Below are 13502 nucleotides of genomic sequence, written 5' to 3' on the forward strand. Positions count from 1 at the left end.
AGTTGTAATTTTTCTTCTGGTGACGTTTCTGACAGATTGCAATCAGGAAAAATAGTTTCATGAAAGTCATCTTTCTACAAACATCCAGCTTATCCACAGTCATTGACCTGTTTTGAAACAGTTTTTTGACAACACTTATATTCACATCATCTTCTTCATGACATGAATTAGTACTTGTTACTATCTGACAAACATACAGTTCTTGTACTAATGTTTCAGCAGGTGTCCGCGGTACCTGAGACATGTTTCAAAATGAAAGAAGTGTCACTTGCATAGATATTTCCAAAAGATACATGGTGGTTAGAGATATCTGAAGCTACAGAAGGGCTGGTGTTTAACTTTTTTCCAGGTGTATAACACGGACGTGTTTTGAGCATCTGGTAGACACAATTGGACCTTTAACTAATTACGCACACCCTATTTAACTGCCATGGTGATTGATTACCCAATCTACAAAATCACTTCTTACAACCAGCATAGGTTGCTGGGAACCTATTCTCACTTAGAATGAGGTGAGGTGAAATGGGGTTAACGTCGCGTCCAAGATTATTGCACTTGTGTTTGTGTGGCTGCTTGTACTAGTCCGGACTGATGCCGATTTATAGTGCTAGCTCAATGAGATACCATGCCGCAGTTTAACATCAATACCCCACTCAGACACAGTATACTGACTCCGAGCCGACCAGTCCTTAATTCCGAGCGCCAGACAGGGTAACAACAAGTACCATCTTTTAACGTCTTTTGATATCCCGGACCTTCTGCTCTCCAGGCGGACGCTCTACCACTAGACCACGGAGGCGGTCACCACATGGAATGACCACAGGGGGCCTGTTTAGTAAGTGAAATAAGAACACAACACAAACTTCATAACAAATGGCCAACAACAGATTTAATCTGTATGAAAACAACTGCTTCAGACAGACATTGATGTGAATTCAAATAAATAAAAGACTTTCAAAATTCCATCCATTCTTTGAACATGCATTGGTCAGTTAACAAGCATGGAATCCCAATTGAGTTACAACAGCAACAAGTTCAAATTGCAGAATCAACAACAATACCTGGGGTGTGGATGTAGCTGCCGTGATTCCCAGTTCAGTAGTTGGATGTTCTGTTGAATGACATAATGCTGATGTCCAGGCATAGCTCACTCTATACAAAATATGTACTTGACATTTCATGACGGTTCAAATAACAGATTTAATCCCTCTGATGCTTCAACTGACATTAGAGGAAAGTAAAACTTCACAAGATTACAATGACCAGAGATGAACAACTATGCTGTTCATATCAAATAGAAGATTGCACAATATGTCTACTGTATATTATTGGGTATTTGCTGACCCCAAATTTGAATCTTGAAATCCGAACCTAATTCATATGCCTCGCCTTGCCAAACCTATAATCATCACTTTTCTTCAGCTCTACTGGCAACGACCCTATTCATCGATGCCGGTGGTGAATACTTATTTCTTAATACCGGTACCTCACATCTAAGATGACCCTCCTTTCTAACTCCTGAGAGTTGTATCTAAAAAATGTGCACATACCCCATAATATATAGTAAGTGGAATTAGAAGACATGCGCTTGTGAAATATATTACAGATATTGTTGCTGTAGATTTATAAATTTCTTCTAAGAGAGGTACACACAAAGACATATTTCTCAGCTGACAAGATTCAAATTCAATTTTAAAGAAGATACATGACATTGAGAATATTTGAATGTTCACCTACAAATAGAAATCATGATGACAAAGTACAACATAACCACATGTTTGGCAAGAAAATATTCATTAATACATGTCCACCTCCATATTGAGATCAAGGTTAGTTTCCATGATGACAATGTTAAACTGATCACACAGGCTTTCAGTCAACTTTCTCATATGGTTTAAAAAATAATAGAACAAGAATTGATAAATGTTTATGCAAGTCAAACTGTTTTGATTTCCAATGCAGATGGAAAACTGCTAGTAATAAAGGTATGGATAACTTGAGCATGATGAATACTTGCGTGAAAATTACTAAAACCATTGATAATGCACATGTGTAGTGTGCATCAAGTATGCTATGGTGCTGGCAAGAACATCAGTGTAAGGCTATAACGATGAAGAAGCATGTTTCCCAGGCACTGCTGCAATAACAAAATCACAGAGGCATATCAGTTCTGTTTTCACACAAAAACAAAAAAATTATCCATTTCTCCCCAACCCCTGAAATGAAATCTAAAATGCCAACATCACCAGTTCAGCAACAGTCAATGCCTGAGAAGCAATTTTTCAGCCTAGTATCTTTCCAGCCAAATTTAACTGCTTCTGTAATCCATTTGGTCGTGTTTTTGGCTATTACCAACAGTCTTTGCTGAGACTGTATGAAGTCTTTTAGCACAAACAGATGGAATCTTTCACAGAGCTGTTCAGCTACACACATTACACCTCCACTACTTCAAGGCAGGTCAGGGCTCTCCCATATTTCTTGTACACAATACACCTCAACTGCTTCATAGTCTTTCAGACCTGTAAATCATTGCTCTATTACCTGAAACATGTTCAGATACATATCTTGTTCAACACAACACGTAACCATGTGTACACAAGTGTTCCTGTTGAAAGTGAAAGAACTGTCGATATTGCTCCATAGATGCATTGTGTGTCTATTGTTGAAAGAGGTCAACAACCTCAGAAAGGTCCAATCCCTCGTCATCGCCGGTGTTGGGTGGTGCTGAGGTGATGCTGATAGTGTTGGTGGCTGCTGGGACAAAGCCGTGCGGCAAGTTCATCGACTGCACCATCTCCAGGTGATGCGCGCGCTTGATGTGCGTCTTTAAGTTGCCCTTTTGCGTGAAGGACAGGGAACAGTAGCTACAAAGATGAGGTCGCTCACCACTGTGCTTCTTCAGATGTACCTGTAGTGCGTTCTTCTGGTTGAATGCTTTTTCACACAGATTGCATACGTATGGCCTTTCACCTGAGGAGATACACAAAATGTAAGTTAACTCTATATTTGACTTGGACATAATTCCATTTCATACAAGTTAATGAAAACCAATGAATATTTGTGAGTGAGTGAGTGAGTGAGTGAGTGAGTGAGTGAGTGAGTGAGTGAGTGAGTGAGTTGGGTTTAACGCCACTTTTAAGAGTATTCCAGTTATATCATGGCGTGTCAGCTTAATGTGTGAGGAAAGACGGAAGTGATGCAGGTCTCAGATGTTTACCACTTCTGAGTAACCCACGAGCACGGGCATGGTGCTGACAAAGCTAGAAACATAATCGGGTGAACTGAGATTCGAACCCTCAATCATAGGTTTCTGGCGTACCCAAGGGATGCAACTCTGCACAGCGAATCGCGGCGCCTTAGACGACTGGGCCACCGGTGCCCCCTTGAAAGAGCCTGATCCTACAGGAGGTACACACAGCTACTACCAGCCTCTTACCTGTGTGTATGCGTTCATGCCTCATCAACTGGCTGGGTTTCTGGAAGGCCTTGTCGCAAGTCTGACATCTATGTGGAGTAGGCTTCACTTTCTTGGGTATAGAACCAGGGGCATGAGTGGTCAGATGCTCCTTCAGGTGGCTGGATCGCTTGAATGCCTTATGGCATACCTGCAATTCAGGGACAGTATGTTGTAAGTGAGTGAGTTGGGTTTCATGCCACTTTACACAGTATTTCAGCTATATCATTGCTTATAGTGGGAGTAAAGGACAAAGTGGTGCATGTCATAGATATTTACCACTTTGATGAATTCCATGAGCTCAGGGAAGTTGCTGACAAACCAAGGATATCATAATCAGGGCAAATATTGCATTCAAACTTATGATGATGATTCTGGCATGCTCAAAGGATGCAACTCTGTTTGACAGATAGTACAGATAGTTGGTTGATGCATGTCATCGGTCCCAATTGTGTGGATTGATGCTCATGATTTCACTCACAGGATTGTCTGATCCAGACTCGATTATTTACAGACCGCCATCATTTAGCTGGAATATTGCTGAGTGCAGCGTAAAACAACAGACCAAAACCAAAAACCATGTGACCACTGAGATACCATGTCAACATAACAGATACCCACTCAGACACATCATATTGACTAAGCCGACCAGTTTTATACCCTTATTGTCTCCAGACAGGGTGACTGCAAGTAAACAGCTTTTGGCCAGGGGATTGAACCACCCACCTTCAGCTCTCTCCGGGCAGACACTCTATCCGCTACACCACATATGCACTAGGTTGTATGATAGAGCCGTACTAGCTTTTGGATATGTTCTTACCCCACATATATGGTTCCTCTGTAGGGAGTACTTCTCATCATGTATGGGCATGGCTTGGGGGAAGTCTAGTGATGTGTCATCATCATGGACAATGGTTGAGTTGTGGTCGTCTAGCGGCACCTCGTCATCATCGTCATTGTAGTCATCATCATCATCGTCCTCGTCGTCATCATTGTTGTCACTCAGCAGAGATTGGTCCTGGTCAACAACCATATGCGACACTTCAGAAACCTGGATACAAAACAGAAAATAGTGGTTCAAAGGTTTGGCTCCTCCAAAAATACTAAACTATTCTTAAAAACTGCATATTTCTCAGTCATTTATAATGTGTGCAGTTCTGTTTCATTATCCATGAATCCAGCAGATGTTGGCCTCACTGGTTTGTCAATATTTCATACAGACATCAGGATCTGCGTGTAATAGTGCTGATCATTACTGGAAAAGCCGATCAGGGCTAATTTGCATAAAGCAAAGTAAGCACTAAAACTTCACTCACACACTTAAACATAGACTACAACAGATGAAGAACAAATATCCTTTTGTGCATGTGGTCACTAATTTCTATTTATTGATAGAAGGAATATCTGCCCTGCCAATATCACTATTTGAACAACTGGAGGATACAGCAGTAATCTACACGTGTTATTTTATGCCACAGTCAGCAATCAGGGATCTTTGCCTGCTCAGAGAATGTTTTCTAGGTAAAACTTTCCAAATTAGAATCTAAACATTTCCATTATCACGTTTATAGTTCTAACAGGCTATTTTACATGGGTATATAAATAATTGAGTCTGGACAAGACAAACTAGGGATTCACTTTAGTTGCCTCTTACAACAAAGATTACTGAAGACCCACAAATCATACCTGCACATCCATATGGTCGGGCACAACAAACCCGGCCATATCTGGCCTAGCTTGTAGGGTGATGTTCTGAGCCTGTAGAGCTTGCTGTTGTGCGTCTACTTGTGTGACCGCCACACTGGACATGGGCTGGACAATCACATTGGGGTTGACCGTGTCCTGCAGCGAAGACACTGGCTGTATCTGGATATTCTGCATGAGGTTGGGATCATGAACGGTCTGCGTGATGATGTTAGGGTCAGCCTGCTGCAGGACTGTCCCATCAGCCTGAACGGTCTGTGTTAACAGACCCTGATCTGTGGCCTGCACGGTCTGTGTAATGACATTGGGATCCTGAGCTTGCACCTGTTGTGTGATGACGTTGGGGTTGATGGTGATGTTGATGTTACCCTGTTGTTGTAACTGCTGCAGTAGACTAGCGTCGATCTGCACAGTTTGAGACAAAATGTTGGGATCCAGACCAGCAATCTGAATCCCCTGTCCGAGCCCTGAGGTGAAATGAAGCTGGATACCTTCCAGACCTTGTAATACTTGAGTAGCAAGCTGACTCTCATTGAGTGATGTCAGATTGTCCGGGACTGTGAATGAGATGGGCATGATGCTCTGTGTCTGAAGTAGGGATGGGTCAACACTGACCACTTGGCTAGACATTGCTTGATGAGGAACCCCGGCTTGCACTGGTACCTCTGGAGTACTGACCATCGTGACGGGGAAGTTATGGGATGTGTCCACACTGCGTGAAACTTTTCGTTTCTTTGGTAAGTCTTGCTTGAAATGGGACAGGATGTGACTCTTGCGGTGTCCGGAGGTTCGAAACCTGCCCTGACAGTGAGGACATTTGAATGGTTTGGCTCCTGTATGAAGCCGCATGTGAACTTTTAAACTGCCTTTTGTGGAAAACAAGGAACTGCAGACATGACACTTAAACTTCTTGTCACCTGGAAGTCAAATAATAACGTCATGATTACACAACTGAGGGCAATATGATCCATGGTTAATATTCACTATTAAGTAAGTTCTCCCACTACCCATGAGATCAATACCCTCCAAATCTAGCTGGTTACCCTTATATTACTATACATATTTAATACCAGTGAGTTAACTAACCCAACAATGGTAAAGCCCCTTAACCTTCACTTCACAGCAGGAAAACGGCAAAACCAAAACTTTCAGAAGGTACCTAGGAGCAGACATCTTGCAATGCTGTGTAATGCAAGTGTATGTGACCTGTGTACATGTGCCCCCATGTTTCTACTTCCTCTGAATCTCGGCCCCACCTGAACAGATGTTTTCTCTAGCTCTCGCCAGTATCTGCTCACTAGTTAATCTACGTCCTAACATATTCATCAATATATTTTAATACAGGTGCATTACCTTATTCTTTGACATAACTCGTATTTCATAACAGCAACTGTGATTTATTTCACTGAATCTGATTACTGCAAAGCAATGTGTTGAACATGCTGAACATAGTTTGGGAACATAGGTGATGAGAACCAGTTGACATGTCATAATCCACTATCAGAAATGATCAACTGATTATCAACTATAGCTGTTCAGCAACTTAGTCAATTTCTCTTAATTCATTTTAGTTCTGCTTATTTTCAAAAGCTACATGGATCCTCTGTCAAGACAATGAATATGTTAGTTATTACCAAGCTTGCTGGGCTGGGTAAGGCTAGACACCTGTATACAAATTTTCAATGCACTGTAGTGTATGGAAAGTTTCATTAATGTATGATTATATTAATCATGATTCTGTTTGACTTAAATGAGCAATGTATATTTGTGAAGTAATTTTGTACCCTTTTCAGTAATGTTTTCTATTTTCATTATCAATAATTGTCAAACGAAATTTTATGATTGGTTAGTTGTGTAACAGAGCATCTATCAACTATTAGTCAATAGTCAGACTATCACTCAGTTAGACTATCATGTCAGGTATAGCCAAAAAGTAATTCTCACTTCCAAAAATACACCATTTGACCCAAACCTACAGTGTCAAGCAACTATTAATGATAAACTAGAATGAGCAACAGGCTGCCTCTCACCTTGTGCTGGTCCGTGCGTCTTCATGTGACTGTCCAGTGTAGACTTGACAGTGAAGGAGCGGCCACACTTGTCGCAGTGGAAGGGCTTCTCTCCTGTGTGTATGCGAATGTGTCGCATCAAGTCACTGGGCTTCTTGAAACTCTTGGGACAGTGGTTACACTGGTGGGGGTGCTTGCAGTGGTGCATTGTGGGAATTGGTTTCTCTTGCTGAAATGGGGAGATAATTCGTTTTTTGTGTTGATCATTGAGTAATTATTGTTTTACTCTGCATTGGCAATTGGTAATTAGTAGTTGTAAATGTTGCTAAAGTGTTACCATCATGGTATACAGGCATATGGTTGACTGTTCAGTGCAGCATGTCATGAATACACTACAAAAAAACAGGTTCTTGTCATGTTATAGCATTAAGTTGGCTCAATTCAAGGCTATCAGTTTGTTTGTTTGTTTGTTGTTTAATGATGCACTCAGCAATATGCACAGCCCTTCCAGACAACAGTCTGAAAATAATTGAGTCTGGACCAGACAATCCAGTGATTGACATCATGAACATCGATCTATCCAATGACATGCATCAAGCAAACGTCAGTGTGTCTGACTATCCAATCTTGTTAGCCTCCTCTTATGACAACCATGGCATGTTGAAGACTAATTCTAACCCGGATCTTGACAGGCTCTAGGCTTTCAATGTGTTTGAATTTTCTCATGCAAAATCTAAATGTCAGAAGGTTTGCCTTAGACTTTAATGTGACAATGTGAAGCTCACTGCTTTTAGTCTTGAAAAGAATATATCCTCTAATGGTGCAAAATGTTTTTCTCTTGTGTAAAGCTTCAAAAAGGGACATATGCAGACATGGAGGGATTCCAAAGACAACTAAAGGCTGCAAATATTGAAGCTATTACCTCACTAACTCGGTCCTTTTCTGAAGCAGACTCTAAAAGTATTTTTTCCGACACAGACAACTCATCCTCAGGATTTTTGGACAGTTCCTCTGTGTGGTCCTCGGTGATCTGGATGCTGGCCTTGGTGCGGCGGATGGCAGGGGCCTGGTTCTCCTCATCACCTGGCACACCTTACATACAGCATACACTTTGATCATACCTCATACATTTGTGCAGCATCAAAATATCAACAGTCACATAAACAATCATTGTCACCAAAAGGTGAGCACTTGCCAAGTAGGAGTTTACACCACTTTAGTAAAAGTCCAGCAATATGACCATTTGGGACACCAGAAATGGGCTGCACACATTCTACACATGTGGGGCATTGAACCCAGGCCTTGAGCATGATGAGAGAACACTTTAATCACTAGGTGAGAGGACTATTCCTCTATCAAAATGTCATCAGAAAACCTCAGTCCCAAGCAACATCCTTAATAATTTCTAACATGGAGTAGCATATTTGCCGTATAAACATGATTAAGAAACCTTTTCAAATAGGCACCCCCTGAAGTACATTGAGACCAATTTTGAAAGTAATCTCTAAAAGCGACACCGAACTTAAGACTGGAAAGTTACATGACAGTCCATATTTTCTTCATATTTTATAGATTTTTTGCAGCAGCATAAAAGGGGTACATAATTGCCTAGTAACTATCATACATGTTAGAACGCTACCATTCAAGTTCTGAAAACAATTGTAACCATTGTGTATGGTTTTGATAAAGGCCCCCTTTGTCAATTTTCTAAACAACTGGGGCATTTATTACTGCGAATATGACATGCAAGTTGTTGATCGGTAGATTCCAAAATACTGGTCAGCAAGTAATTTGGCTGAACATTTCACAGGGCTTGATGAGAAGATCTCTCCTCTATCATGGCCACCTGGTTTGTGTGTGTACAGGAAGAAGAAAGGGACTACAGCGGTAGACCGATTCTTGATAGCAAGACACACAATGGCTGTCTAAACAGGGCACCAAGTCCAAAAGTGGAGCCCTTTTCGAAACATTTTCTGACATTTCTTTCATTTTTCTATCCTTAAACACACGCAGTGGCATTTGGGAATTATTGTTACACAAAAAAAAGAAATACAGAATGAAGAGTTGCAACTGTACTCACTATCTGGTGGCACTGCTCCTGAACCATCTCGATGTACCCTCATATGTCTCTTGCAGTGGACAGCAGTGCGGAATGTCTCATTACAGAAGGGGCACCGGAAGGGCCGGAGGCTGCTGTGGATCATCATGTGACGAGTGAGAGAACCATTGGTGGTGAATGTTGCTTGGCAGATGTGACACTTGTAGTCCTTGATACCCAGGTGGGTCTTCATGTGTGCCTTCAACACTCCCGTCGATACAAACATTCGGTTACACTCTGGACACTTGAATGGCTTCTCACCTATACACAGACAAAAGGTATCATACTGGGGATTCTTTAAGAAAAAATACAAGAGTATTTTCACATTAGGTCAAAAACAACATAATTCTAATCCTGATTTCATCATCATCATCATCATCATCATCATCATCATCATCATTAGCAGCAGCAGCAGCAGCAGCATCTATATCAAGCATGATGAATCTTTCATGCAGTCAGCTTGAAAAACAATATACATACATCCTTGCTATCATCACTTTTTCAGTAATAACCCCATTATCATCACCCACTCACCTGTGTGAGATCGAACATGCTGCTTGAGGTGACTTGACTTTTTAAATGACTTGTCACACATTTCACACATGTACAGCCTCTTGCCATCTGAGTGTTCGTCCTGGCCAATGATTACCTCCCCTTCATCCGTCTCCTCCACCAACTGGTCTTCTGAGGTGTCCTCAACCTCCCTGCAATTATGATTCAAATAACCAACTCAACCTCAGTGCAAATAAAAGTTATGGGTGATTGAAGGTTGATTAACATCGCAATATTTAGCCTTAACTTGGAGGTCTGTAAATATTCAAGTCTGATCCAGGTAAACCAGGGACACCAAGGGCAATGATCCATGCAGTTGGGTTTAGAGTCACATTCAAGAATTGTGCACTTCTATAGCTACATCCATGCTTGTACTAGCCCGGACTGCCTGTTTAATATAGCTAGCCCATTGAGATACCATGCCACAGTTTAACATGGATACCCAACTCAGGACACAATATATACCAAGCCGGTCAGTCCTTTAACAACAAGTTCCATCTTTTAACGTCTTTAGGTATGACATGGCCAGCTCATCAAACCAATGACCTTCCACTCTCCAGGCATACACTCTTTCCAGTAGACTGGAGGCAGACGAACACCATCAGAATACAATAACAAGCAGTCGACCAAGTAACAGAGTTCTACCAATTTTAGTCAACTCTTAAGACAAGAGTAAGGTACCATAGGCCTATTCTCACCAATAGTTTGGAAATATGCTTACATACGAGACATTTTATTTTGAAGGTAACTCCTATACATACTGCATTCCACCCTATCCAACCACTGAATGCCTTAGTGACAAACTGCAGAATATAAAACTTGTGCAGAATTTTTAGTTGTTGTTTTTAATGAGTTTGGTGCAAGAAATCAGCAGCCCATATTGTAAAATTAAACCATGTTGTCAGGCAATCATTTTACACTGCCAGTAATATGTATATATGGCTAGATCTTCCTATAACTTAGAAGTCCAAAGAGCACTTAGTGTTATCAGACATGCCAATCTCCAACACGAAGGAGTAGCACTAAGTACCCTACCTTGTCTCTAGCATGTTAGGATCACATAGAGTTAAGTTAGATATAAGTAACACACTCTGTCCTAGACTGCCAACAAAGGAGCAACACTGAGTTCTGAGTTCCCTACCTTGTCTCCAGGATGTTCTGCATGCTGGTGCTAGGCATGGTGGTGGACATTGAGGGGGTGGCCACGGAGAACGCTGTGCTGACCTGCTGTATTTCCATCTGATTAGACAGACTCTGGGGCTGCATCATCAGTTGGTTGCTGGTCAAGGACGTCATCTGACCACTCAGCTGGCTGTTGAGTGTATTGGTCACTTGGGTTCCCAGGGGTGTCGTCAACTGACCTGTGAGCTGACCACCGAGGCTGTTCAGGGAGGTGGTGACAGTTTGCCCAAGCTGACCAAAGCCCTGCTGACCATTAAGGAAAGCCTGGCCAAAGTTCTGCTGCTGACCAAACACCTATAGGAAAAGGTTATGATAAACATTACACATGTATTTTGTCTTACCATACACAAAAGATAAAGATGAATAAGAAAATGGCACTGAATACAGATGCCTTACCATCAAAAGAAAATGAACGAGGCCTTGTTTCTTTGAAGTTAATGCTTCTGTCTGCATTATTCCGGCTACATCACGGTGACTTGTAAATAATCAAGCCTGGGCCAGACAAACAAGTGGTTGATACTATGAGCAACAGTCCACTAATGACATACAATCAAGCAATCTGACCACCTGCTGCAATTTATTTGCCTCTTATGACAAGCATAGGTTCCTAGGGGAAATAGTTGCAAGAAATTGTAACCACAGACCAACCTCTTTCTTTAGAATCATTTTCTGGCCGTCAAACTCTGGCTTACCTACAGCCGTTTACGGTATTCCAAGCTGGTATCCCCACAGGTGTGTGAGTTTTTGATTGTTTTTTAAAGCTGCACTCAGCAATATTCTAGATATTTTGACAGCAGTCAGTAAATACCTAAATCTGGTCCAGACAATCAAGGGATTGACATCACAAGCTTTGATCTCTGCAGATAGGATAAAATCACAGGCATCAACCATCCGGACCACCCCATTCCTCAGTTGCTGAAGATCAATTCTAACTCAGATCATCACAGGGCAACATGGGGATGGCTGAAGACAAGCTGGGGCAAACACATACAGAGGACATGGTGAACTAACCTGCTGACTGAGTGTCTGCTGTAACTGATGATCGATGACTGTCCCAGTGAGATCCTGCAATGTGGCCTGACTGAGCACAGCTCCAGGGTCCTGTGAGATGCTGGTGACCGGGACGAACTCCTGCTGTGTGATGGTGGTAGTGTGGCCTATGTCATCCTGCTGCAGAGCTGACAGGTCAGCAGTTGTCTGTGGCTGCGTCAGGTCATCTGTGTTGACCACGGTGTCCCCGACACACTGGGTCTCCCCGTCAGTGACGGTCTGCTCCTCATTCTGCAGAGCCTGCAGGGCCAGCTCGTGTCTGAAGAGGACAAATTACAATAAACTTTTATATGGAGCTAAATATAGTTTTCAAATCAATGAATTGTTGCACTTTATTTTTTTATACTTTATAAATTTTTTTAGGCTAAACCAGACAAATCAGTGATCAAGAGTGTCAGCAACAGTTCATGTTGGCTTACAATGGCAGACCACCAGCCAAGCAACATCAGAGAGTGTGTATTTCCCGTTGGTCACCCATGCTTTGTAACCATGCTCAGCATACTGTGTGTGAGTTTGGTTTTATGCCTACAAACATTTAATTACTACAAGCCTAATACATCATAAATGAGGTTCCATGAGTTTTAAACTTGATATGTCTTTCTTACCATAACCTACCTAAGCAACATTTATAAGGTTTATTCGTTAAAATCCAAAGTCCAATTAGATGAAAACAAAATCCATACATCAAACATAAAAATATAAGATATATATTTTTAACTAAATGAGTTTTGCCCTATAAAATACATAAAACAAAAACAACTTGAAAACAAACTTGATTTCTTTTTTAGGTTTGCCCTTTGGCATAAGGAAAACGTATTTTTCTAGGTCCAAGGGCCATAACTCTAGACAATAGGATCCCTCAAGTAGGGCATTTGTGTCCATCACCTAATAATGAAGTCACTAACCTGTGCGTCTTCATGTGTTTCTTGCAATTGACTGATGTCTTAAAAGTTTTCTGGCAGTATGGACACATGAAGGGCCGTACTTCGCTGTGGGTGGACATGTGCCGCTTCAGGCTACCATTAGTGGTGAATGTGGTGTCACAGATAAGACATTTGTATGCTTTAACACCTGAGTGAGTTCGAGAGTGCGCCTTTAACACCCCACTGGAGACAAATGATCGGAAACATGTGTTACATCGGTATGGCTTCTCTCCTGAAAAGAGAACATTTAACAAATGATATTTGCCTCATTAAACATGGTAGACGCATTCCTACTGATCAAAGTGATCCATGTAATAACTTTCTAAAACATGCTAAAATAGAGGAATGTCCTTCACTTGGCAGTTGCTAAATCAATTGTATAATACAGTGCTGTGTTAGAAATTAAGGGAGATCCTGGTGTACTAGATGTTTCATCCAACAAGGAGTGTATGAGTGAGTATGGTCTTACATTACTTTTACTGATACAGAGTTTTATATGGCAGTGTAGCGTATTGTTAAACAATGATTGT

At 41.5% G+C, this 13502-nt stretch overlaps 1 protein-coding gene across 1 annotated transcript in view; it reads right to left on the reverse strand.

The window, feature by feature from the left end:
• Positions 1-882: 882 nt before the first annotated feature.
• Positions 883-13502, reverse strand: part of LOC139454022 (zinc finger protein 236-like) — a 33878-nt gene continuing 21258 nt past the window's right edge. Inside the window, exons 13-23 of the mRNA XM_071235504.1 lie at positions 12955-13204; positions 12011-12308; positions 10959-11293; positions 9800-9969; positions 9248-9526; positions 8090-8259; positions 7189-7396; positions 5141-6075; positions 4275-4505; positions 3437-3605; positions 883-2970 (exon numbers count right to left, since the gene is read on the reverse strand). Of these exons, the coding sequence (XP_071091605.1) occupies positions 2657-2970; positions 3437-3605; positions 4275-4505; positions 5141-6075; positions 7189-7396; positions 8090-8259; positions 9248-9526; positions 9800-9969; positions 10959-11293; positions 12011-12308; positions 12955-13204 (3359 nt within the window). The 3' untranslated portion in view covers positions 883-2656. The remainder of the gene's footprint in view (positions 2971-3436; positions 3606-4274; positions 4506-5140; positions 6076-7188; positions 7397-8089; positions 8260-9247; positions 9527-9799; positions 9970-10958; positions 11294-12010; positions 12309-12954; positions 13205-13502) is intronic.

This window comes from Haliotis cracherodii, unplaced genomic scaffold, assembly GCF_022045235.1.
Source record: "Haliotis cracherodii isolate W230 unplaced genomic scaffold, xgHalCrac1.p SCAF_10, whole genome shotgun sequence".
Lineage (NCBI taxonomy): Eukaryota > Metazoa > Mollusca > Gastropoda > Lepetellida > Haliotidae > Haliotis > Haliotis cracherodii.